Source organism: Pseudorca crassidens, chromosome 17 (assembly GCF_039906515.1).
Source record: "Pseudorca crassidens isolate mPseCra1 chromosome 17, mPseCra1.hap1, whole genome shotgun sequence".
In the NCBI taxonomy this organism is placed as follows: domain Eukaryota; kingdom Metazoa; phylum Chordata; class Mammalia; order Artiodactyla; family Delphinidae; genus Pseudorca; species Pseudorca crassidens.
In genome coordinates this window covers 1,432,727-1,457,950 of record NC_090312.1, presented here as the reverse complement: position 1 = coordinate 1,457,950, position 25,224 = coordinate 1,432,727, and the positions used below count along the sequence as shown (strand labels likewise).

At 61.8% G+C, this 25,224-nt stretch overlaps 4 protein-coding genes and 1 non-coding gene across 9 annotated transcripts; 4 read left to right on the top strand and 1 right to left on the bottom strand.

Moving 5' to 3' along the window:
• Positions 1-802: 802 nt before the first annotated feature.
• On the top strand, positions 803-3,306 carry CYC1 (cytochrome c1). The gene is made up of 7 exons (XM_067712596.1): positions 803-974; positions 1,586-1,782; positions 1,865-1,991; positions 2,078-2,235; positions 2,331-2,491; positions 2,800-2,900; positions 3,004-3,306. Exons 1-7 carry the CDS (start codon positions 843-845, stop codon positions 3,106-3,108), a joined length of 981 nt encoding a protein of 326 aa, XP_067568697.1. The 5' UTR covers positions 803-842; the 3' UTR covers positions 3,109-3,306.
• Positions 3,307-4,441: 1,135 nt separating this feature from the next.
• Positions 4,442-8,972, bottom strand: SHARPIN (SHANK associated RH domain interactor). 3 transcript variants are annotated; one of them, XM_067712594.1, is made up of 9 exons: positions 8,389-8,972; positions 7,925-8,099; positions 5,716-5,853; positions 5,503-5,644; positions 5,328-5,418; positions 5,108-5,261; positions 4,910-5,028; positions 4,694-4,822; positions 4,442-4,604 (listed from the first exon to the last, which is right to left on the bottom strand). In XM_067712594.1, exons 1-9 carry the CDS (start codon positions 8,743-8,745, stop codon positions 4,521-4,523), a joined length of 1,389 nt encoding a protein of 462 aa, XP_067568695.1. In that variant the 5' UTR covers positions 8,746-8,972; the 3' UTR covers positions 4,442-4,520. The 3 variants fall into 3 exon arrangements, with proteins under 3 accessions (XP_067568695.1, XP_067568696.1, XP_067568694.1); XM_067712595.1 differs by having other exon boundaries at positions 8,509-8,972; XM_067712593.1 differs by having other exon boundaries at positions 5,108-5,418.
• A 203-nt stretch (positions 8,973-9,175) lies between these two features.
• Positions 9,176-12,279, top strand: MAF1 (MAF1 homolog, negative regulator of RNA polymerase III). Of its 3 annotated transcripts, none has more exons than XM_067712598.1 (8): positions 9,180-9,546; positions 10,287-10,412; positions 10,517-10,645; positions 10,720-10,885; positions 11,018-11,139; positions 11,220-11,339; positions 11,509-11,640; positions 11,767-12,279. In XM_067712598.1, the coding sequence occupies exons 2-8, from the start codon at positions 10,330-10,332 to the stop codon at positions 11,786-11,788; spliced, it is 774 nt and encodes a 257-aa protein (XP_067568699.1). In that variant the 5' UTR covers positions 9,180-9,546; positions 10,287-10,329; the 3' UTR covers positions 11,789-12,279. The 3 variants fall into 3 exon arrangements, with proteins under 3 accessions (XP_067568700.1, XP_067568699.1, XP_067568698.1); XM_067712597.1 differs by having other exon boundaries at positions 9,181-9,554; XM_067712599.1 differs by lacking the exon at positions 11,767-12,279 and having other exon boundaries at positions 9,176-9,554; positions 11,442-11,580.
• A 1,104-nt stretch (positions 12,280-13,383) lies between these two features.
• On the top strand, positions 13,384-22,160 carry WDR97 (WD repeat domain 97). Its single transcript, XM_067712592.1, is given in 19 exon segments — positions 13,384-13,959; positions 14,148-14,853; positions 14,925-15,067; positions 15,150-15,386; positions 15,463-15,553; positions 15,656-15,788; positions 15,879-16,232; positions 16,234-16,335; positions 16,507-16,962; positions 17,044-17,169; positions 17,265-17,348; positions 18,339-18,461; positions 18,554-18,718; positions 18,802-18,996; positions 19,099-19,296; positions 19,382-19,747; positions 20,034-20,578; positions 20,675-20,736; positions 20,846-22,160. Coding segments are annotated over 19 exon segments (4,743 nt in total). The 5' UTR covers positions 13,384-13,505; the 3' UTR covers positions 21,049-22,160.
• An 11-nt stretch (positions 22,161-22,171) lies between these two features.
• On the top strand, positions 22,172-22,244 carry TRNAK-UUU (transfer RNA lysine (anticodon UUU)). The gene has a single exon. It is a non-coding gene; the product is annotated as a tRNA-Lys (tRNA).
• The last annotated feature ends 2,980 nt before the right edge of the window (positions 22,245-25,224 follow it).

Genomic DNA, 25,224 nt, shown 5'->3' with positions numbered 1-25,224 from the left:
CTTAAGTGTCTGGAACCAATAAATCTCTGTCATTCCCAAGTGGCTCTGTGTGTATGTGGGACATGCTCTCGGAATTCAGCCAGGCAGTTTACAACTCTGCTTTAGGCTTCACCTGTGCACAGAGACTCAAGGTCAGGTCTTTCATGAGTATATGCACAGCCCTTACTTATGTTTTTGACCAACGGTATTCCGGAAGTTTGTAGGGCTTTTCAACGCCCCTGTGGACAATGTATTCCCCAGTTCTTCCTTTTAAGCTTTTTGGTTAGTCTGTTATTTGCCCCAGCTGTTCTCCATTGCCTCAGGGAGATTACAGCTTTGAAACTACAACACTTGCCAGTAATTGCCTTCAACAGCCTCGGGGAATAGGCTACTAGCACTGGGCAAGTTGAGTGGGCTCGGCGAGAGGGGCCTTCCAGGGGATCACCTGACTGGTTAAGTAATATCAGTGCTTTGCAGTGAGGGTGTTCTGCCACTGAGCCAGGTCTGGAAATGTTGCTGGACGAAAGCGTGCGATGCCTTCGAAAAGCGGTGGATTCCGGGTTGGGGGCGTCCGGGCGTGGGGGGCGCAGCACCGCTGAGCCCCGGAGACCAGCGGCGGGATCAGGGAAACCAGGGTTGTTGGGAGTTGTCACGGCAACAGAGAGACGCAACGAGGACCCGCCCAACCGCTGGTTTCCACGACGACCGGAGTAGCGCGGCGAGGCGGTGCCCGGCCCTGACTGACAGAGCCCCGCCTCGCCCCCGCCCCGCGCCCTCCCACGCTCCCCGGTTCTCGCGATGTTTAAGCTCTTTCGGCGCCGCAGAGGCCCACGGTAGCGGCGGCCGCGCTGAAGAGGGGCAATATGGCGGCAGCGGCGGTGGCTTCGCTTCGCGGGTTAGGGCTGGGCCCGCGGGGCGCGGGGCTGCCGGGCGCGCGGTCCCGGGGTCTGCTGAGCGGTGCGCGGCCCGGGCAGCTCCCACTGCGAACACCCCAGGTGAGAGCTGGTCTTAACCCTGGCCGCCGCGCGGACCCGCAGGCCGGTGAAGGTCACCGCTGGGAGGCTCCGGGCGCGGGCCGGGCAGCGCGGGAGCAGCCTTCGCACCCGGCCCCCCGCCCCGGCCGGACCCCCGCTGCCTGCCGACCTTGGGAGCAGGGCTGCGCTCCCACCCCTCCGAGCAGCACAGGCACCTGGTGCCGAGCGTGGGGGGCGGCGGGGCGGGCTCGCTGCCGGCTCGGGACTGGGCGCTTCCCCGGGGGGCGCGCCCAGGCCCGCTCCCCTCTCCGGCCTTCCAGACTGGGCCCGCGTCCTAAAGTGACCTCAGCCTGATCTCGGCCAGCTGCTTGTGACCTTGGCCTGCCCCAGCACCCTTGCTCACTTCGGCCCGATTCCTGGCGCAGGATCTAAGAACACGCCTCACAACCCCCCCCCCCCGCCCTCAGGGCAGAATTCCGGTCGAGGGGTCCGCAGCGGGGAGGGTGGGGAGGGCAGTGGCGCGGGAGGTGGCCGGTGCTGGGTGCCTGAGTTGGGAGAGGTAGGCGCTGAGAGTCAGATCCCCAGGTAGGGCTGGGTGGTGTTCTGGCAGGCGCTGAGCGGGACTCTTGCAGGCAGTGTCCCTGTCGTCGAAGTCTGGCCCGTCCCGGGGCCGGAAAGTGATTCTGTCAGCGCTTGGCATGCTGGCGGCAGGGGGTGCAGGGCTGGCTGTGGCTCTGCATTCAGCGGTGAGTGCCAGTGACCTGGAGTTGCACCCTCCCAGCTATCCGTGGTCCCACCGCGGCCTCCTCTCCTCCCTGGACCACACCAGGTGTGTGGCTGGCTGGGGGAATTTCTGGGTGGGCCGGGTGGGGTGGAATCCTCGGCGCCCTTAACCCTTTCTATGTCTCTAGCATCCGGAGGGGTTTCCAGGTGTACAAGCAGGTGTGCTCCTCCTGCCACAGCATGGACTACGTGGCTTACCGCCACCTGGTGGGCGTGTGCTACACAGAGGATGAAGCTAAGGCGCTGGCTGAGGAGGTGGGGACGTGGGGATGCCGACGACCCACAGATCGGGGCTCCTGCTGTGCTGGACAGCAGGGTTGTGATGGGGCTCTTGGTGGCAGGTGGAGGTTGAGGACGGCCCCAACGAGAACGGGGAGATGTTCATGCGGCCGGGGAAGCTGTCTGACTACTTCCCCAAACCATACCCCAACCCTGAGGCTGCACGAGCGGCCAACAACGGAGCACTGCCCCCTGACCTCAGCTACGTCGTGCGAGCTAGGTACTGGCCTGCGGTGGCCGGGTGTGTGTGTGGCGGGGGACGGCGGGAAGGGCTGCCTCATGCCAGGGGCTGAGGAGACCCCAATCTGGTCCCAGGCACGGTGGTGAGGACTACGTCTTCTCCCTACTCACGGGCTACTGTGAGCCACCCACTGGGGTGTCGCTGCGAGAAGGCCTCCACTTCAATCCCTATTTTCCTGGCCAGGCCATTGGCATGGCGCCTCCCATCTACAATGAAGTCTTGGAGTTTGACGACGGTGAGAGGCCCCCACGCTGGGGGTGGGCAAGCTGGGTCCTACTTTCCCCACTGCCAGGGATGCTCTCCTGGTGTTCTTGGCCCAAGAGTGCCTGCACCTTCCTTGGCTGGGACACTGTGTGTTTCTGAGGAGGCTCATGGGCAGCCTTGAGGCCATCTGTGTGCTGGCTGGTGGTAGGGTGGGTCCCATCCCTTTTGAAGCTGTGGGCAGGAACCCGTCTCTGCCCCATGGTGGAGGATGCAATTTGGGGTAGCCCAAATTGGGCAGGGACCCCCACGGGCAGCTCGTACCACTTGTCCTTGGTCCAGGCACCCCAGCTACCATGTCCCAGGTAGCCAAGGACGTGAGTACCTTCCTGCGCTGGACATCTGAACCAGAACATGACCATCGCAAACGCATGGGGCTCAAGGTGAGAGGGCTGGGCGGAGGGGCACAGTGGGCCTGGGGGAGGGGCTGGGAGCTGGGCAGGGCTCCTTCCTGCCTCCCTCCTCTGAGCCTGCCTCCCCCCCCAGATGTTGATGATGATGGGCTTGCTTTTGCCCCTGGTCTATGCCATGAAGCGGCATAAGTGGTCAGTCCTGAAGAGCCGGAAGCTGGCATATCGGCCACCCAAGTGACCCTGCCCAGTGTCTGCTTGCTGTCCTGCCTGAATGGGTCCTCAAGCCAAGGAGCCACCCTGGGCCTGTTCAGGTCCCAGCTGGCCCTCCTGGCCAAGCCCCTCTTCCTCTGGGACAGAGAGGAAGGGGCAGGAGACGGGGTTCCAGCTCCAGATCGTTCAGCGCCCATCATGGAAATAAATTAAGTTTCTCAATATACCCATTTGAGCTATTGTGTGATGGGAATACAGGTTTGCAGAGGACTCTGGGACGAAGATCCCTGCCCTCAGAGCTCCCGGGGTGTCCAGTGCAGTGTGGTCAACATTGCCCTGAATGCTGGGAGTCCAGCCAGCAGTGAACGTGGGACAGGAAGCAGAGAACTAGCTGTTAGAGAAAGCGGCAACACTGACCGGAGTGGAGAGAACCTGGTTCCAGGTGGAAAGGGCTTCGCTTGGCCGGACACGGCCCAGGGACCCAGGGCCCTGCTGCAGTAACCCACCAGAGTCCGTGTATTGAACCACTTGGCCTTCATCCTGCAGGCGGCAGGGAACCCTGCATAGCATTTCAACCAGGGAGAGGCTGGCCTAAAGTAGGAGCTGCAGGAGCTGTTCCTGGGGCTCAGGGGCAGGCAGGGCTGGGCGGTGGCCGGGAGAGGAGGGGCAGCGCTCAACCTCACCAAGGAAGCAGAGAGGCAGGCGGAGGCCACCCAGAGGTGCTTCTGGTCTCTTGGCTGGGCAGCTGGAGGTGCTGTTGACTCAAGGGTCACGGTCTTTGTGAGGGGACAGCACCTCCTAGCAGTCTACAGGGCGGCTGGGAGTGGGCTCAGGCCACACGGCCAGACAGTGGCTGGGCTAACACAGCCATGGACCTGTCAGTAGCAAGAGGGCCATGGCGGTGTTTTCTTAGTAGTAGCCCTGGGCCCTGGCTTGGGGCTCTTATCCTCTGAGCTTTTCTTGTCCCCAAGCAGGGAATGTAAGGGCAGCCTGGTGGGAATAGCCCAGAGGAGTGGGGACCAGCGTGGGGAGGGCAAGAGCAGAGAGGAGAAAGGCAGAGGGAGGGTGTGTGCCTGAAAAACTCTGGTTGGAAAAGGAGGGCCAGTCAGCTGAGGGCTGGGTGGGGCTCAGAGGGCCCAGCCCAGTGGTCAGCAGGCAGGGGGTGTCCTAAGCACCCTTGGGGCCTGGGAGACTTCAGGGGACTTGCGTCCCAAGTATGCTCTTCAGTAGCCACCTGGGCCCAGCTCGGGAGCCGCCACCCCTGCCTCTGCCACTCAGTTTCATCTGAGTGGGGCTGCACCCTGCTCTGCATTCTCCCAGCAGCCCAGTCTGCACAAGGGCACAGTAAAGGGGCACCCAGCTGGCTCACAAGTGTATTTAATGACTCCAGCTCACAGCCCCTCCCTGGCAGCCCCGGTTTTGTCTCCAGCGAGCGGTCAGTCAGCAGAGGTTCCCTGAGAGGTTCAGGAGGGGGTCCAGGGACCTTGGGCCTGGAAGGGAAGGGCCATCCTCTCTCCTTGTGACCTGGGGGCAGGGGCAGAAGATGGGTCATTCTGCTTGTTTTGCCCCCCTGCCCCCATCCCCTCCCCTGCCTCTGCCTCTGCCCCTGGTACCTTTGGTAGCTGCTGGGTGGAGGCTGTGGGAAGGGGGTCCCAAGCACAGGGCCTCTGGGTGCTGCACATCTCACAGCCGGGTCGGCTTGGGGCATTGATGAAGGTGCAGGAAGGGCAGGGCCAGCCGGGCTGGGGAGGTGAGGACACAGTTACTGCTTACCCATTCCTTCAATGCCCACAGCCTCCTAGGCCCTCCCTGCCCAGTCCCTTGCCCACCTGAAGGGGGTTGGGCAGGCTGGAGCCAGCTGGCTGAGGGGCTTGGGGCAGCCCCAGTGACTGAGGAAACAGGCGGCCTAGTTCCCCATCCATCTTCTGGGGGTGCTGAGGATTGCGTCCTGCCATAGAGGGAATGAGGCTCAGGACCATGTCAGGCTGCACCCCACCTTCCTCATCCCACTCCAATCAAGGACTGACCTGGGGCCTCTCGGGGGGCTGAGAGCAGGTAGAGGAAAGCAGGATCCCCATCCCGCCGGACCCCATAGAAAGCAAGGCTGTATTCGGGGACACACAGGCACCTCCCGATGACCCAGCGCTGCACAGCCGGTGGGAAGCCAAACTCCGAGAATACCTGGGGCCAGAGTGTCGGAATGTCACTCAGGTCCCCCCAGCAGGGCTCCCCAGACCCCGTGCTCACCTGCTCCTGGAGGGCCCCGATGGTGGAGTGGGGGTGGACTGCCAGCGAGATGTGGGCAGAGGACGCAGCATCTTCAACTGTAACCTGTAGCCTGGGCCAGAGTGTAGGTCAGCGGTAAAGACCGGGGACCTGACAGGACTGGGAGGGCGGGTGAGATGGAAGCCCCAGGCCTTACCTGATGGGGCCGGGAGGGAAGCAGGCCTCCTGGAGCTGGATGCTGAGGGCCACGTGATGCTGGGCCAGGATGGCTGCTGCGTGGGCTGCCCGCTTCTCATCCCCACCCTCTATGGCCCGGGTCAGGTGCCCTGCTAGGTCCTCTACAGGGGAGAGAGGGCCGTCACAGCCCCCCGCGGGCTGCCCCCCAGCCCCTCCAGCCCCCTGCCCTTACCTTTCTCCATCAAGTCTCCAGGGCGCCAAGGAAGATCCACCTTGGGCTTGGGGGCCTTGGTTGCAGGTACTTCAAGGAGACTGGGCGGGGAAACAGGGCACGTTTCTGAGCCTAGGGCTGGGGTCAGGCTGTCACTGCCTAGGAGGGAAGATGTGGGGTGGGCTGGTGGTCTGAGCTCTAGCCCCCAGCTGAGTACTCACCCAGGCCTCTGCTCTCTGACCTCAGGTTTCCAGTACCTTTGTCTCCTCCCTCCTCAGCTCAGCCCCTGCCAGGGCCCCGCCTTGGCCACACTTAAAGCCAGGCCTTTTCCCCAGCCTTGGCCCTTGCAAACTCCAGAGGTCCCAGCTGACTCCACTCAGAGCTGCACCTGGCTCTTCCTTGGGCTCTGGAGTCCTTTTGGTCCCTTCTGCTGCCCAGTCCCACCCGTGCCCCTCCTCCACAGAGGCCGGGCCCCTTCTCTTGGCCTGTACAGGCCCTCTCAGCCAGCCAGGAGGCTCCCTGGCCTCGCAGCAGAACCAAAGGAGGTCCTCAGAAGGAGCCCACCCCATACTGCTCACCAGGAGCCCTGGAGTCAAGATGGCCTCTTTTTTTTTTTTTTTTTTTTTTTTTTGCGGTACGCGGGCCTCTCTCACTGCTGTGGCCTCTCCCGTTGTGGAGCACAGGCTCCGGACGCGCAGGCCCAGCGGCCATGGCTCACGGGCCCAGCCGCTCCGCGGCATGTGGGATCTTCCGGGACCGGGGCACGAACCCGTGTCCCCTGCATCGGCAGGCGGACTCCCAACCACTGCGCCACCAGAGAAGCCCCAAGATGGCCTCTTTGTTGTCCTCGGGGACCTCCATCCCCTCTCTTGGCTCTACCATCGTCACAGAACACCTTGGGCTGCCCCCATGCCAAACCCTCTCCAGCCGATGCCTGCCCTGGGCATGCTGCCATCTCTGCTTCTTACCACCCACTTGAGGCCCTGCCCACGCGGTGCTGATGCAGCTCCTGTGGTGGCCTCAGTATTCTGAGCTGTCCTCCCACCGAGATAAGCAGGGCTCCCGAGCACCGAGCCCGAAAGATGTCATGCATACTGTTGCCTTGGGGCTTCTGTACCTGCTGCTCCCAGGACACATGGTTCACCCCATGATCTTTAAATTTCACTCAAGGGTCACCTTAATGAGGATTTCCCTGCCACCCTATTTTAAATTGCAAACCCCTCCCTTCCAGCGCTCCCATCCTTTCCACCATCTGGCAGAATTTATTTTACTTATTTCATACGTCTGTCTCCTCTCTGGAAATGCCAGCTCCGAGAGAGCAGGGATTTAAAGTGTTGTTCATGCTGAATCTCTAAGGCCTTAAAAGAGCGCTTCCTACAGGTGCTGGACACACATTTGCTGAGCCAACGGGCAACGAGTGAACGAAAACAAAGGCCTTTCCTTCTCTGCAGATGCTGTCGTCTGGACCTCTCTTCATCTCAGTGTATGGTTTTCTTCTCACCTCTGACGGCTGTTCTGATGCATCTGTGGACTTTTCCTGGTGCACTGTCTGCCTTCCCGACCCTCTTCTCTTCCCACTTCTCTCTTCTGGTGACCTTGGTTGACCTTTTCTACCCCCAACCTTTACCTCTTTAGAGCCCCAGCCCCAGTCCAGATCCACCTATCTCCCTTCCCTCCCACATGTTTAAGAACTTGACCACCTCTGTGCCCTCCCAAAAAGGTCCTCTATCTGGGAGCTCCCCAGTGTCTGTTCCTTGCAGCTTTCTGTCTCAACCACTCACTCTTCCATTTAAACCTCAAGGAAATCCAGCCAATTCCATCTCCTAAGCATCTCTGAAACATCCTTCTTCTCTCCGGCCCTATCTGCACCACTCACACGAATGCAGGTCTCAACCAGTCTTAAGTAGCTCGAATCTGAGCCTGTCACTCTCCCACTGAATACCTTCCCAAAGCTTTTCATATAGTCCGTCTTCTCACCCAGGTCCTGAGGGCCTGCGTGCTCTGCCCCTCCACATTGTCTGGCACTCCAGGCTCCAGCTCTTCGGTCTCTGTTCCTTTTCTCTACTTCCTCCCTCCTGGGAGTCCTCCCAGAACCCCAGCAGTGGGTAAGGTGGGCTCAGCTTTCCCCACTACTCCCCCCATCGAGACCTGGGGGGTCGGGGCTACTCCTGTTCTCTTGCAGAACTAACACTATCCCGGTCCCAGTGAATCTTCACTCCAGGGCACTGACCATTCTGTCCTTCCACGGTGGCACCTCGGACCAGGGCTGCCCACCGCCGAGCTTCCTGAGGGTTGGCGAAGTGCAGGCTGAGAGTCCCAGGCCCTCCTGGTGGAGGCTGCAGCTCATGCTGGCTGGGGCCTCGGACGGTGTAGGAGACGGACTCCAAGGGCCACTCCAAACCGACCTGAGGAGGGGGAGAGTCCGGGCTCAGTGCCTCCCCCAGCACATACTGCATGATGATCAAAGGAACACGAGGTAACATTTGCAGGCCACTTTCACTGTCCTAAGCCCTTTACACGTATTACCTTATGAAACTCTCACACTAGTCCTACGAAGGGAGGTACCAGCATTATCCCCATTTAACACACAAGGAAACAGAAGCAAAGAAAAGGTAACTGCTCAAGAGCACGCAGCTGGCGAATGGAAGGGCATGGCCTCGGGTTCAGCGGCCAGCCCCCGCCGCCCCCACTCACCGCCCCGGGCCCCGCGCCAAGCAGCTCCAGCCGGAAGCGCCCTGGTCGCTCGGGGTCCGCGCTCAGCTGCAGCCTCCGCAGCTGCGCCTCTGCGTCCGGCCCCGCGCCCAGCGGCCTCACCGCGGCGTGCACGGCCAGGAGCACCGCAGCCGAGCCAGCGTCGGAGGCCGCAGCCGCGCCGTCCGCCGGCGGCGCCATCTCCGGTCCGGTCCCGGCCCGGCCCCACGAGCCCGCTTCCGTGGCCTCGGGCCGCTGAGCGCCTCCACCGGCCGGAAACTGGGACCGCGAGCCTGGGGTTCCGGGCGCCGCCCGAGCGTTGGAGCCGTCTGACCCTCCCGCTTCGCCCACGATGGACATGGCCAGAGGGTCTTCGGACTCCGGCGGGCGAGGCTGGGCTTGGAGGCCTGTATTCTGGGCAAAGCGTCAGGGACTGAAGCACCTGCCACAACTGGAAGGCCCTAGAGGCTCGGCTGGGGGCTGCAGCCCGGCGGCCCTGTCGACCCCCGCGTCTGGCGGGAGCCGGACGCGCTCCTAGGCTCCTTCTGGGCCGCCGCCCGCCTCTCGCCGCCCACCGAACACTCAGTTGCCCCCTCTCGCCCACACCTACAGCACCCGGGGCGGAGCCGGCGAGGGGCCGCGACCAATGAGCGCCAGGGAGGAAGGCGGGTTCGCACGGCCGAGAAGATGACGGACATGCGCCACAGCCAGTAGGAGTGGAAGACGGGACTGAGCGGCGGGTACTGCCCCCAATGGCTCTGCGAGCTCCCGGTCCCGGCGTCTGGAGCGGGCCATTCAGACGCGTGGGGCCGGGCCTGGCGGACGCTTGTTGTTGTCCGGCCCGGGGAGGTAGAGGTCGTTCGCTCGCTTGCTCGGGCCTTCTGTGGCGGTCGGCGGGCTGGTCGGTCGCGATAGTCGGGCGCCGTGCACGGGCGAGGCTATGTCGCGGTGGCAGCTCGGATGGGCCGGCGGGGCCGGGAGTAACGGGACGTCGCTGCGGAGCTTCTTTCCCCGGATACAGTGCGGCCCGAGCGGAGGCCGCGGCGCCGCACTCCGGTCCTGAGGCGTCCGCGCTACCCGGGGCCCGCACCGCCTTCTCACCCGCACCGACGCCAATCGACCTGACCCTGCCTGGTCCGGTCCGGCCCGATTGAGCGCAGAGTAAGCAGGTAGGGGTACGCCCTGTGCCCGGCGCCGACTCGGGCCCTCCAGAACTACAGCCCCCAGCAGGCTTCGCGCTGGAGCGCACGCGCGCCTCCCAAGGCGCACGGCTTCCTGGGACTTGTAGTTCGCGCGGCTTGGCTGGGGTTCCCCTTAGACCCGGCAGACGCTGTAGCGCCCTAGCTGCCCGGCTGACAGGCCCTCCGGGGGCCGCGGGGCCTCCCTCCGCTCCCTGTCGTACTTTCGGAGAAAAACGGAGGCGCTCACTAGAAAGCAGCCTGTAGAACAGGAAAGAGCGCCGCGTCCAGGTGACGGCAGGGCCGAGCCCCAGGTGATCTGGTTCCTAACTGGGTGCGGTTCTTACCCGGGCTGAGGATCCCGGCCGGAGGGGCACCGCAGGAGTCACGTCCCTTCGCGGGCTCGCAGGGCCCCCCTTGGTGGGTAGGGCTCTTGTGTCGGGATGGGGGCTGTTGAGGGAGAGACTAACCCAGCAGCCCCGGGGTTAGCAGGATCCCCGGTGGGTCCCCCAGCCTGGCCCAAGAGCTCCTGTGAGGTGCAAGAGGTGTGGCTGATCTGGGGCCTGGACGTGCCGCTCTCATCACCTCTCCCGCCAGTGCTGAAGGCCTGGGAGCAGGCTGCAGGAGGGACCCAAGTTGTTTGCAGCGGCGCCACTTACTGGGAGGAGGGCTGAAGGTGGAGCCCCAAGGGCCAGACACCCATGGACTGACCTGCATCCTCAGGCAGCAGTAGCCCTTTGGAGCACAGGACCTCCTCCCCGAGGACATGAAGCTGTTGGAGAACTCCAGCTTCGAGGCCATCAACTCGCAGCTGACCGTGGAGACGGGAGATGCCCACATCATTGGCAGGTGAGGCCGGGGCTCTGGGGCTGGCGTCTCAGAGGTCACTCTGCCCTGTCTCTGGGTTGAGCCTGCGGGGGTGGCGTGCTTCATGGTTGTGCCTGCGTCTCTAGGATTGAGAGCTACTCGTGTAAGATGGCGGGCGATGACAAGCACATGTTCAAGCAGTTCTGCCAGGAGGGCCAGCCACATGTGCTGGAGGCGCTGTCCCCACCCCAGACCTCGGGCCTCAGCCCCAGCAGGTGAGCCGGGCAGGGCCTGCCCACTGTGCACTGGCAAACGGGGCAGTGCCAGGCTGACGCTTCTCTCTGTGCAGACTGAGTAAGAGCCAGGGTGGCGAGGATGAGGGCCCCCTCAGCGACAAGTGCAGCCGCAAGACCCTCTTCTACCTGATCGCCACGCTCAACGAGTCCTTCCGGCCGGACTACGACTTCAGCAGAGCCCGGAGCCACGAGTTCAGCCGAGAGCCCAGCCTCAGCTGGGTGAGGGTCGGGTCGGGGAAGGGACCTGTAGGCCCACAGCCATCCTTGGCATCCTCCCTTACTCACTGGGGCTCGGCCCGGTTCACGCCTGCTGCCCTGGGTCCTCGTCAGCCCTGACTGTGACCATCCTAGGTGGTGAACGCAGTCAACTGCAGCCTGTTCTCCGCTGTTCGGGAGGACTTCAAGGCCCTGAAGCCACAGCTGTGGAACGCGGTGGATGAGGAGATCTGCTTGGCTGAGTGCGACATCTACAGGTGAGCTGGCGTCCCTGCAGGTGGGTCCTGGGCGGGTGGCACTTGGGACCTAACACCACATCTCGCCCCACACACCCCAGCTACAACCCAGACCTGGACTCAGATCCCTTCGGGGAAGATGGCAGCCTCTGGTCCTTCAACTACTTCTTCTACAACAAGCGGCTGAAACGGATCGTGTTCTTCAGCTGCCGCTCTATCAGGTTGGCCGGCACCTGTCCACCTCCCTTCCTTTACCTCCCTGTTTGGCTCACACACCGTTTCCCCAGCCTGGCCCACCCCATTCCTAACTTTGTCCTCCCCAGACACCCTCCCTGGGGTTAGCACCAGGCTGGGGGTAGGCGGTTTTAAGACTGGTCCCCCCACCCCCAGTGGATCCACCTACACTCCGTCGGAGGCAGGCAATGAGCTGGACATGGAGCTCGGGGGAGAGGAGGAGGAGGAGAGTGGAGGTGGAGGCCGCGAGGGCGGCCACGAGGAGACCAGCACCATGGAAGAGGACAGGTGCGTGACGGTTGCAGTGGCCTCCCTCCCTTCAGCCTGGGGTGTGCAGGGCAGGGTGGGGCCCCCTCTGCCTGGTCTCCTGAGTGTGGGCTCCTCAGAACTCACTGTGTGCCACCCGTTGCCCAGGGTTCCGGTGATCTGTATGTGAAGAGGAGGAACAGAGGCCCTCGCTTCACCCAGCTTCAAACAGTGCCTGGACCTGCCCACCTGAGGGGCCGCAGGGCCTCCACAGCTGCTGGCCAGATCCTGGCGCTACCACAGCACCAGCGCCACTCCAGGCCACACCTGCCTAGCCCTTTGGCTGTAGCCTGTGGACGTCCCCTCAGCCCCACAGGCTCCCGCTGCCCACGCTGTGGCTGGACTGGACAGCAACGGTACAGGGCCTGGTGGGAAGAGCCACTGCCCCGCCCAAACGAACTGACACGGGCAGGGACAGCTGGACCACAGAGTTTATTTTTGTATTTTGTGCAGGGTCAGGCCTGGACCTGCACACTCCAGCCCAAAGGGCCGGAGACCCAGCAGGCGGTCCCCAGGGGTCATCCGCCCACTTGTACTCCCCACCTTGCCCATCGGGCAGCGTGCACTGAGTGTCACTTTGCTGCAGCTGGTTTGCTTCCAATAAAAGTTTCTGTGACTCAGTGCGCACGGAGGCTCATGAGGCGTGGGGGCGGGGCCTGCGTCGAGGGCGGGGCCTGCTGCGTTCGGTATCCTAGCAACGGTCCTAGAGGGCTGTTGAGCCGCCTGGACCCCGCGGCTCCTGAAATGGAGCCAGAAGTGTGGGACGCAAGCAAGCCCTTTACCATAGAAGGCGACCACCTGATTCCAGACCTGGACCTGTATGATGCCGACATCTACGACGTCCCGGACCCGGGACTGCTCAACGAAGAGGATGGTGAGGTGTCCTGGCCTCGACCCCCAGATGGCCGGCTTGGCCGCAGGCCTCACTCAAGCTCTGGTTCTGTCCTCTGGGAATGCAGCACTCCCCGGGCAGTCCCCTAACCTGGCAGGGCCCTCAGGAGGGGCCTTGGCTGCCCACGACCTCCAGGGTTAGGGGCCCAAAGGCCACACCGACAGGGCTTCTGCTGCCGGTTCGCAGAGCCATCGTTTAAGGAGGCGGCCCCACGGCTTTTTATCAGCAACTCTCGGTGGCAGAATGTGACCCCGAGCGCCCGTGCCCGCCAGCTGTGGCTGCTCCTGCGCACAGGCCTCCAGACTTTGGTGGAAAAGGTGCGGCTTGCCCGTGGCATCCGTCTCAAGGCCTCTTTCCGGCCCAGCCCTTCCCCTAGGGGTCCCCTGCAGGACCCCAGCCCAGATCCTCTTGGCTCCGCTAGGTGGGTGCCGCCTACAGCCCCGCCCCCCAACCCCTGGCCCCCGCCAAGTTTACGGCAGGCTTGCTGGTCCCGGTCCGCAGGAAAAGAGAGCCGAGCTGCACGTGGCGCGCTTGACGCACGGGCTAGAGCTGCTGCGGCGCCTGGAGGTGGCAGCCGGGCTGTGTTCGGTGGCACAGGACCCCATGGGCAGACGCTTCGTGGTGCTGGACGGTGCCGGCCGCCTGCACCTGCGCAGAGAGGATGGCTGGGCACAAGAGAAGCTGCTAGCTCCGGTCGCGCTTACAGGGCTGGTGGCAGTGCCGGGCGAGCTGGGCACTGTGGGCCGCTTTGTGGGCTGGGGCCCAGCGGGGTTGGCCATCCTAAGGTCCGACCTCAGCCTGCTGTGGCAGAGTAAGCCAGTGGAGCGCAGGGTGCCGGGCCGCGAGCCAGTCTGCTGCCTGCCGGTGCCCGACGCCGGGCTGCTGCTGGTGGCGGAGGCGGGCAGAAGCCTGGTGCTCTGGAGGTTCCGTGCAGGGGGTCGCTGCCTGGTTCCCCATGGGTCCCCTCTGTGGCTGCCGCCAAACCTCTCGGGTGCGCTTGCGCGTCTGGCTCTCGGGCCTCAGCATCCCCCTCACGTCCCACGCTGCTGCGCAGCCTACGGCTCAGCCGTGCTCACCTTTGATCTGCACACCTGGGCTGTCACAGATGTGCGTCGGGATCTGCACAAAACGTGAGGAGGGGCCCAGGGGCTGGTGGGAAAGGGGAAATCATGAGGTGAGTCCGCGACACAAATCCGGTCGTGGTAGGGGTGCCGGCGCGTGCGCACGCGCGCACACACACACACACACAGCAGTCCTGAGTCCACGGGCCTCCCTCTCCCCCCTCAGCACCATCTCCGACCTGGTGTACTGTAGAGAGGTGGGGGCCATGGTGACAGCTTCCCGGGACAGCACGGTGAAGGTGTGGGAGGCTGACTGGCAGATCCGGATGGTGTTCGTGGGACACACAGGTGCGCCGTGTGTGGCTATTGAGGCCTGGTCTCCCCTCACTCTGGGCACAGCCCTGCCTTTGAGAGCTCCGGGCACAGGATCTCCACGGGCTTCTGGCCAAGCTTCTCCGCCCTGGTCATGACCCTGACCGACGGCTCCCCTTCCCTCAGTCCCTGGTGCTCAGGAGTGACCCGAGCCCCTCCCGCAGGCCCGGTGACTGCGGTGGCCGTGCTCCCGAACACGGCCCTTGTGCTGTCGGCTTCTCAAGACGGGACGCTGCGCACGTGGGACCTGCAGGCAGCGGCGCAGGTGGGTGAGGTGGCGCCGAGCCGCCGGGGCCCGAGCGTGCCGTCGGAGACCGTGAGGCATCTGCTGGCTCCCGCCGGCCCCGGCTGGCCCTTGCTCGCCTTGCGCTCCCGCAGCGTGGAGCTGTGGCGCGTGCGGGAGCTCTACTCGCCATTGGCCCAGTTGTCGGCGCCGGTGCTCCACCTGCAGGTGGCGCCGGCGCTGCCCTCGCCCATGGCCCCGCAAGCGCAGCTGCCCACGCGCCTCGTGTGCGCCTGCGCCGACGGCTCGGTCTACCTGGTGTCGGTCTCCAGCGGACGCACCGTGAGCGCGCTTCTGCTGGAGCCTGAGGACTGCGCGGCCGCCGTGGCCTACTGCCTGCCCCGCGAGGTGCTGTGGCTGATGACGCGCGCCGGGCACCTGCTGTGTGCCAACGCAGCACGCTGCCCCATGCGCGTGCTGCACCGCCTGTGCCCGCCGCCGCCCCCGGCGCCCCGGCCTTGCTGCCTGCACCTCTACAGCCACCTCACGGACCCCGGGAGCGCGTTTGCCGCCTGGGAGATAGTGCGCCAGTACAAGGGCGAGCTGTGCCGCAGTGACGTGGCCGGGGCCTGGAAGGACAAGAACCGGTGGGTGCCGGAGCCAGCCAGGGTTGGGCAAGGCGGCCGGGTCCACACCAACAGGCTGTGGTCACCCATAGGTACCTGCTCGTGGTGGGGCACACTGATGGCACCCTGTCCGTACTTGAGTTGCGCTCCTCGAAGACGGTCTTCCGTACGGAGGCGCACGGCCCAGGCCCCGTCACCGCCATTGCGTCCACCTGGAACAGCATCGTGTCCTCCGGTGGGTACCTCTCCTCCCTCCACGGCCGGCCTGGGAACCCCTTCCCTCCCCAAAGGCCCCACTGTGGCTCCCGTCCCCACAGGGGGAGACTTGACCGTGAAGATGTGGCGCGTCTTCCCGTATGCCGAGGAGAGCCTGAGCCTCGTGCGCACCTTCTCCTGCTGCCGCCCGGCGCTGGTGCTCTGCGCCCTCGGGAATCGCATCACCGTGGGCTTCGAGGACCTGAACAGCGCCACCTATGGCTTGGTGCAGTTTGGCCTGGGCAACAGCCCTCGCTTTGATCACCGGCCCCAGGACGACCCCACGGACCACATCACCGGTGAGCGGGCAGGGCAGAGGTGAAGTCCAGGCCGCCAGATGGCTCTGGCCCCTGACCCTGAGTCCTGGCCCCCCAGGCCTGTGCTGCTGTCCCACACTCAAGCTGTACGCCTGCTCCAGCCTGGACGGCACCATCCGCATCTGGACCGCGGAGAACCGCCTGCTGCGGTGGGCTGGGGGTGGGAGAGGGTTGGGGGCTTGCCTCTGCTGCTGCCTCCGTGTTCTGTTCCAAGGAGCAGGGCCAGACTGTCGGTCTGAACAACCCTCCAGGCTCCTGCAGCTGAACGGTGCCCCTCAGGCCCTGAGCTTCTGCAGTAACAGTGGGGACCTGGTGCTGGCCCTGGGCTCCTGCCTCTGCCTGGTGGCCCACAGGCTCTACCTGCCCACATCTTACCTGATTAAGGTGTGCACTGAGCACAGGTAGGCAGGGTGGGGCTGCTGTGGGCAGACCAGCCACCGAGGCCAGGGCTCCAGGCTCCTTTCCCCCGCTCAGAAGCTGTGCCAGGATGTCCCTGATGTGGTGGATGACCCTCCACTGCCGCTGACCAGCCAGGAGTCGCTGACCTCAGCCCAGCTGCAGAGGCTCGCCAGCCTGCGCGGGGTGGCCAGCCTCAGGTCTGCCAGCAGGCCCAACCGAGCCATCCCGGAGGCCCCGACCTGGCTCCCCTGGGTCAGGGCCTGGCCGAGTGCTCCCAACCTGAGACCCCAGAGCTCCCAGGCCCCTTGGCCACCCACCGCAAGCCCGTCCCAGTGCCGGCCTTCCCACTCGTGGCTGTTTGTGGTTCCCCGCCAGGGGCCTGGCCACCACCCCAGGTCCCTGGCCCAGCCTCTGCCCTATCCCACTGGTAATGCCACCCAGTGTCCCACCTGTGTCCTTCCCTGTCTGCAGCGCAGCCTCGTCTTTCATCCACTGCCCGACGGCCACGCCTCAGCAGCCAGTGTTGGAGAAGGTGGGGTGGCTCCTGACCCCTTCTCCACCTCAGTGGCCCAGCCCTGCCCCCCGACCCCGGCTCAGGCCCTTCCCCTTCAGTCCCTGGGCCAGGCCTGGGATCCCTGTGCTTGTCTAGGGGCACGCAGCAAGGCTCAAGGAAGAATGCGCTGACCCCTGACCCTCACCCCAGGACTTGGAAGCCTTCATTGCCCGGGACCAAGACCTTCAGCAGCTGAAACTGGGGCTGGTGGGCCCTGCAGCCCGGCCCTCACCCTCCTGGCAGCAGTGCCAGGAGGCCTTTGATAACTACCTCCGTCTGATTTATGGCCCTGGTCTGCTGGTGAGTGTGGGGCCTCCCCAGTCCCTCCCTTCACCCGGAGCCTCTGACACTGCCCGTCTGCCCTGCCCTCCCTGCCAGGGCAGGTATTCCGGAGGAGAGTCCCAGCAGTGGAGCACCGTGACCCTCACAGTGGAGAGACAGACCTGGGACGTGTGCGCCCTGCCCAGAGACGTCCCCGATCTCGGGGGCGTTGAAGCCTCGCCACCACAGGATCTTGGGACCCTGGGCCAGCGCTTTGCCCGACCACCTCAAGTCCCCTTGCCTCCCCCCACCACCCACCGGAGGTTGCACAGCAGAGCACCCCAGGTGAGGCTTACCACCACTCCCACCCCTCTGCCTTCACCTCATGGTCCCCACCCCACCCCCTGACGACTCCTTCCACCCCAGCTGCTGGCCCGCTCCTCCCCGAGCCACGAACTGGGCCTTAGTCTGCAACTGCAGCTGCAGTTGGAGCGGCTCCACGGGGAGAAGCCTGTGGCCCCGGATCCACTGTCCTCCCACCTGCAGCGCAGGGTGAGGGGCCCAGGTGGGTGGAGGCTGCCGCCCGAAGGCAGAACTGCAGGGACACTGGAGTCCAAACTCGGCTCTGATCCCTGTCCCATCCCCAGATCCCCCTGCTGCTGAAGAGGCGGCCCCAGGAGCATCTCTCCAACCCCAGGGGCTTCTTCCCTGCCGCTGTTCAGCCCTATGAGGTGAGACCCCTCGCTGTCCTGAGGCCCTTCCCTCCCCGGGGGGGCCCTCCTTATGTACCCCATGTCCCCTTTGCTGTAAGCCTTTGTGCCCAGCTCTGACCCGAGGGCCAGGCCCACCTGCACCCCTCACCCCGGGCCTGGTTTTGCCACTGCTGCTCTCCGTGTGCCCTAACTCCTCACTCCGGGAACTGGCTGCCAGAGGGCCAGGGACTTCGGAGCTGGAGCCAGGCGAAGCCAGAGCCTCTGCCAGCGGTCGCTCCTGCAGCCACTCCCTAGCGCGAGGGTCGGGGGGCTGGGGCCTCTGTGCACTTTGTCTGCGAGACCAGAGTCCCCTCCCTTGAGGGGAGCAGAGTCGGTGGGAGCCGGCCTTCCCACTCTCTCCCCCTCCAGATGCCCAGACAGGCCCAGCCCCTTCTCCCCACACATCTGGCACTCTTACCTTCCCAGGTGGGTAACGGATCCTTCCAGCTGCTGCTCCATCTACCCAAGCCCCCAGTAACACCCCCTCGAGCTCCCATTGTCCCCTTCTTTTTTTTTATTTTTTGGCCGCGCCGCGTGCCTTGTGCAATCTTCGTTCCCCGACCGGGGATTGAACCCCGGCCCAGCAGTGAAAGCACGGAGTCCTAACCACTGGACCGCCGAGGGAGTCCCTCCTACTGCCCCCTTCTTATCAGCGTCTCTGCTCCAGGACCGGGGGCTGAGTCCTGTGGAGACCATGTGGGTGTCAGGGCTCCCCAAAGGCCGGCTGTTACCCAGATCTCCGTCCTCAGTTACCACAGCTGATGCCACACTCACTGCCTGCCCTTCGGCCTGATTTCTAGAGATTCTCTCTTCCTGTCTGTGTGTCGTGGGCAGGGCGTGTGAGCCCCACTCAGCTCTTGGACGTCAGGCGGGCAGAGCTGGGCTGGTGGCGGGGGTGCCCTGCCAGCGTGGTCTCTGGGGCAGGTGGAGTCCAGGCCCTCAACCTGCCCCGCTGTGCTCCACCTGCAGTACTGGCGGCGGCCCATCCGCTTCCCGGGCTGCGTGCCCAACTCGGTGGTGCTGCAGCAGATGTGGCTGCCTGTGGAGGTCAGCGGCCTCGGAGCCCTGGGCCCGCGCCGCTGCGAGAGCAAGGCAAGGGGCGGGGCGAGGCGGGGCGGGGTCTGCAGGGGGCGGGGCCGGATCCCTGCCGCGCCCGTGGCCACGCCTCGCTCTCCACTTCGCAGCCTGGAGGGAGCCGGGACGACCCGTGGCTGCCGCGGCAGGAGAAGCTGACCCAGTTGTTGGGAGGGGAGGGGGAGGAGGAGGGCGAGCAGGGTCTGGACTGGGCCTCGGACTCGCAGCGCCGCCACACGCAGCTCTCCGACCAGCTGCCGGAGCAGGAAGCTCAGGTGGGCGTCCGGGGCTGGGCTGGGCAGCGGCGCAGGAGCTGCCTGAGGCGGGCAGGGTCTGCAGCTGCTGCCGCTGCCCCTAGAGCCCCGAGGGTCGCATCCCGAAGCCCATGGGCTCCCGCGAGGACACCGCCAGGGCCGAGACCTGTCTTCACTGCCCCCAGTTCCACTATGGGCACTCGCTCTGGGAAGAGCGCTGCGGGCATCTGCCTAGGTTCCTGCTTTTTTTCGTCGGCCAGAACTGGTTCAGAAAGCTCTTCCCTATCTTCACTCTGCAGGTTCGGGGGAGTTTGGGAGGCACGGGCTCAGGTACGGGAGGGGGAGGCTGGAGCGCCCGGGTGCGGCGCAGGGGGCCAGGCCTCAGCACCAGATCCCTGCAGGCGTACCCCGAGGTGGGCACGGTGGAGGGCCTGGCCTCGCTGTTCATGGACCTGCTGGACGAGGCCTCTTGGGCAGACCGTGTGCACATCCTGCACGCGCTGCTGAGGCTGCTGCCCGACGTCAGCAGAGACCTCTGTAGCCGGCTGCACGGCATCCTCGTGCGCTTGCTCAACCTGGACCAGCCCCCCAGCCTCCAGGTGAGCCCCTAGTCCCGAGACCCGCCCCGCCCCGCCCCACCCCAGGCCTCGGGCCCCAGTGTCGCTCCCCCTGCGCTCAGGACAGGATGCAGAAGCAGTTTGTGATGCTGGCGCTGCAGCTGCTCCGGGCCTGCTCCCTGGAGTCCCGCGAGGTGGTGCTGGAGCTCCTGTGCTACGTCCTTTACTCGCCAGCCTCCTGCTGGTGAGTTCCGCTCCCTTCCCTCCCTCCTCCCCGCTGCTGCCAGGGAGGCCGCCCAGAAGCCTCCCACGCCTGTACACCTGTCCCAGGCCGGACCTCAGGAAGCTGCTGGAAGGACTCGGCCTTCAGGACCCGCACGGCCTCCTGTTCAAGGAGATGATGACCTGGGTCCAGGGCCCGGAGCGCGCCTCCAAGGCCGCACTGCGCAAGCGCTGCTGCCAGAAGCTGGAGGAGATGGTCGGGCAGCTGAAGGTCTGGGCGGGGGCGGGAGTGGGGGCGGGGCGGGGGCGGGCCACCTGCCCGCAGAGCCTCTCGCCTTCTCCCCAGGCTTTTCCCAAGTGCAGAGGGGAGAGCCAGGTGAGGCCAGCGGGCTCCTTGCCCCGCTCTGGCTCTGCGCCTCTTCCATCCTCCCCCATCCCTCACCCCTCCCCCATCTCCCGGGATCTTCCTGCGTCTCCCCAGGAGGGAGTCTGGGATGGGGTCTCAGGCTTGGAGCCATGGGCAGCACCTCTCCAGCCTCCACTGGCCAACTCCCCAGCAGATGGAAACTGTGCCGCCATCTGTAGACAAGTCGTCAGAGATGCTGCCCGAGGTCTCAGAGACCTCAGCACTTCACCCTCCTTCGAAGGAGACCCTGTCGCAGATTTCCATGGTCTCTGGGGCAACTGTTCATATCTCTGTGATGCCCTCAAGCGTCTCCCGGACGCCCTCACCGGTGGTCTCACCCGGAGAGCCGGACTTGGCCGCCCTGGAGTTGCAGGCCCAGCAGACGCTTGCACAGATGCGCTTTGGGGGGACCCAACGTGCACTGTCTGGGACACTGACGCACTTCTGCCCCTTGCCTGAGGCCCACTTGGGATCCTCCGCGCCAGCTGCACTGCCTGATGAGCCACTGCCTCTGGAGCAGACGACCTGGTCACAGTCAAAAATGCTGGACCTGGGGCCCATCAACGCACTCAACTTCTTCTGCGAGCAGCGTGGGGCTCCGCAGCAGGACCCCCTGCAGGAGGAGCCCAAGACCCCGTCCCCTCGCCCGTCCCCACGGACGCCCAGCATGGTGGTGCCACAGCCCCGGGAACCCCGGTGAGCACGCCACGGGTCCCTGGAAGAGGCTGGGGCAGAGCCTGTGTGGAACAGCTGAGGCGTGGGCTTAGCCAAACCCGCTTCCTTATCCTTCAGGCACTACTCCATCCTCCGGCTTCAGGAGGCCAAGGTCCAGAGGTCTCCAATGAAACTGAGGGGTGAGTAGGGACAGGGGTAGAAATCGGACCTGACCTCTACCCCACCCCAGCCCAGTTCCCGCGGAGCACTGACCCCACCCCAAGGCCTCACTATACTGCTGGCCCCCAGGCCGAATGCTGTCCCGGCTCTGGGCGGGCCGCACCCTGGATGGTGCCGTCCGGACGCTGAAGCTGCCACTGCCCCGGGTGGAACTGCAGCCTTTCCCCCCAGACTGGCCCAGGCCGGCCCATCCGCTGCCCCCGCAGCTCCTGCAGACTGCCCTGCAACGCTACTTTCTGCCAGATGACGCGGACCCTGACAGCTACAGCTGAGCTGGCTGGTGACCCTGGCCTGACCTTGCCTCCCCCTTTTCCCTCCAGCGTGGAGTCAGGACATGGCTCTCCAGCCGGCTGTTCACCCCAGCCAAGGCCCAGGGCCCGAATAAAGTCCAGAGGCCACGGCCAGCTCACTTTCACCTTTGGGGGCCCCTGATGTGGGCGAGGGGGGGGTCTGGCTGGTGTGTCACGAACCTGCTGGTGGCCAGCTGCATGTGTGAGGCAGGAGCTGGGGGACTGGTGGGGTCTGGGATGGGACAGGGTCTGGGCTCGGGTCAGCACGTGGTAGAGCAGCGTTCTCGGTGCGGGAGGGCCTGTCTGCCCAGAGAGGGAACCTGCCGCACGGGCGTGGCCCTGCTCAGGCACTCAGCCACGGTGCTCAGGAGGGGAGGGGGAGACTAACGGGTGGGCCGGGGAGAGGGGAGGGTCTGGGTGGTCGCAGGTGTGTGGGGAGGAGCTTGCAGTCATTTGATGCAGGTGAAACCAGGAGTCGGTCGGAGCTTCGCTACCTTTAGGCTGGAAAGGAGAAAAATTAATGAAGAGGCCCCGTCTGCTTTATCCGAGAAGCAGTAAAGGGGCAGTGTTCTCTGGACCTTTCAACCTAAAAGTCACCAGGAGATTCACCTTGTCTGTGAAGCACGGGGTCTCGGGGCCTCGGCCTTCTTCTGAACTGCCGTGACCTCAACGGGCACTGACCCAACCACACGTGGAGCCCACGTGCGCACTTACTAGGACGGCTTTTGTGACGGGCCTGTTCTAGCTTTCTGTATCCTGCTGCTGGGTTGCCTGAGCAGCGATCTCTTTCCTGTATTTTCAGCCTCTGACTTTGCGCATTTCTGCTCAATGGCTTTGTGGTTAAAATTGGTCTCCCACACCTTTCCCACAGCCCCTGACCTGCGCAGGGGCTCTTGTCACAGGGCCGCTGAGTGGGCCGCTCTTTCCTAGGCCAAGGAGGGCCAGCAGTGCCAGGTCCAGATAACTGAAAAACTTGACGTTTTTATAAAAGGAACTGTACCTGCTACAACAAGGACTGAGGCCCATAGTAGTCTGCATCTACTGGTGTTTCTATGTTTCGAATTACAGAAGCAATAAATGCTTTAAAAAATACAGACATGGGAATTCCCTGGCAGTCCAGTGGTTAGGACTCTGCGCTTTTACTGCCGAGGACTCAGGTTCGATCCCTGGCTGGGGAACTAAGATTCCGCAAGCCACGCGGTGCAGCCAAAAAAAACCACCAACATACAAGCGTGAGAAAGTAGGGCAAGAGTTTAAACAGGTCCAAATCCCCGCTAATCGTGAAGGAAAACACTAATATATTTATTAATACGTATTAATATATAACTTTTAAAATTAGGAAATATATTAATGAAAATATACCATTAAGAGAGTAAAAAGTCAGGCCACAGAGTGGGAGAACATATTTGAAATACATGTAACTAAAAATGGCTTGTCTCCAAAATATATAAAGAAGTTCTACAAATTAATAAAAAAAAATCACACAACCCAATTAAATGTACAAAAAGCTAGAATGGGATTTCCACTACAGATGTTAAAATACCAAATATATATATAGCAAACATAAATACATATTTTTTTCCACTTCCTGACTGTGTGACGTTAAACAAGTTACCTGTGTTCTCTAAGCCTCAGTTTCCAATCTATGAAATGTGGATAATAATGCTATGACACCTCACAGGACTGCTGTGAGGATTAAATGAATTGTTATATCTAAAGAACTTAGGAACAGTGCTGAGCACAGCGTAGGTAGATAGAAAACAAAGCCGGAACCCTTCCTCACATCATTTATGAGAGTAATTTTCAGATGAAGATTGTAATGCAGAAAATAAAACTATAAATATATCAGAAGGTAATTTAGAAAAATAATTAACTTAGAACACTCAGAAAAGACAGATATATTTGCTGATTAAAAAAAAAAGTTATGGCAAAGACAAAACTCAAAGCAGATCATACATGTAAATGTAAAATTATAAAAATTTAGCCTTAGAAAACAGGCAAAAGAAACAAAACAGACATTTCACCCAAGAGAAGATGAAGATGGCAAACGAGCACATGAGAAGATGCTCCACACACCATCCATTAGGGAAGTGTAAATTAAGAATGGCTCAGATTTAAAAAGGGACGCCACCAGATGCTGGAGATGTGGAGCAGCTGGATCTGTGTACGATGCTGGCGGGAATGTAAAATGGTCCAGACGCTGGAAAGCAGTTTGGCAACTTCTTGAAAAGCAGGACTCAGCAATCACACTGCTGGGCATTTATCCCAGAGAAATGAGGACTTACGTCCACACGAAACCATACTATGCACCACTGTTTACAGCAGCTTTATTTGTAACAGCCCCAAACTGGCGATGACACAAAGGTCCTCAACAGGTGAATGGCTGGCCAATCTGTGGCACATCCACACCATGGAATACTTCTCAGCAATAAAAATAAATTATTAACGCAACAACCTGGACGAATCTCCAGATAATTACGCTGAGTGAAAAAAGCCAATCTCAAAACATTCCATTTAGATAACGTTCCTGAGATGACAAAATTATAGAGGTGAAGAACAGACTAGTGGTTGCCTGGGGTTAAGGACGGGCAGGAGAGGGCAGAGCAGGAGGGAGATCTCTGTGGTGATGAAGCTATTCTCTATTTTGACTGTGATATTGGTTACACGAATCTACACAAGGGATAAAGAGGCATGGAAGGACTTCCCTGGTGGTCCAGTGGTAAAGAATCCGCCTTACAATGCGGGGAACGTGGGTTCGACCCCTGGTCAGGGAACTAAGATCCCACACGCCGCAGGGCAGCTAAGCCCGTGCGCCACAACTACTGAGCTCGCGCGCCTCAACTAGAACCCGCGTGCCGCAAACTACAGAGCCCGTGCACCCTGGAGCCTGTGTGCCACAGCTAGAGAAGAGAAAACCCGCATGCCACAACTAGAGAGAAGCCAGCACACCACAACGAACAGCCCGCATGCCGCAACTAAGACCCGATGCATCCAAACATAAATAAAATAATTAAATAATAAATCTTTAAAAAACAAAAAAAAGAGGCACGAATCTACACACACAATTTCATTTTGACACTGTATTATAGCCTCATAAGAGTGACCACTGAAGAACCTAGAACAGGCAGCTTTGTAGAGACAGAAAATAGCCATGAGGTCACTGGAGGGGTTGGGAGGTTAGAGTTTCTGCTCTGGGGGGTGAAAATGTTTTGGAAATACACAGTGGTGATGGTGGCAGAATGTTGTGGTGGTGATTAATGCCACTAATTATACACTTAAAAATAATTAAATGGGGAATTCCCTGTTGGTCCAGTGGTTAGGACTTGGCGCTCTCGCTGCCGAGGGCAAGGGTTCAATCCCTGGTTGGGGAACTAAGATCCCACAAGCCGTGCAGCACAGCCCAAAAAATGGTCAATTTTGTTACATGTATTTTACAACCGTTTACAACAGTTAATGTAACACACCAGAAACCACTGAATTTAAATGGATGATCTGTACTGTATGTGGATTACATCTCAATATGCTACCGAACGGAACTTGGGTCTGCCTGCCTGATGCACAGTGAAACCAATCTGCTGACACTGGGCTGTAGTGAAGGAGGGTACAGCGTTTATTGCAGGCGCCAATCAAGAAGAGCTGGCAGCTCATATTCAAAAGACCTGAACTCCCCAGTGGCTTTCAGGGAATGGCTTTTAATGACAGTGTGAGGGAGAGTGTCATGGGTTTTGTGATCAGCTCGTGCACAGTTCTCTGGTTGGTTGATGGTGAGGTAACAGGGTACTAGGTATTTCGGAAATCTCAATTATCAGTTTTCTGCGGTCTAAGTGCTGGTGGTCAGCATGCAGTTAACTTCTTCCACCTGCTGGGGGCTTTAGTATCTGCAAAACCACTCAAGGATATGGCTCAGGATATTATCTGTAGCCTTCAAGTACAGCTAAAGGTCCTTGACTTTGTTTTATGGCTAAACTATTATTACTTTGTCTAGACTGCTCTCTCTTTTTTGCTACCTTTTCCCACTTCTCTGATTCAATTTGCTCTTTGGAACTCAGGGACAGCCTAGGAGGCTAGAGGTGGTGGGACGTGGCGGGTGTCTCTCCCCAGGAAGGCCCTGCAGGGTCCTGTTTGGTTTCAAATAAAGCTATTTTAAAAAACATGCAG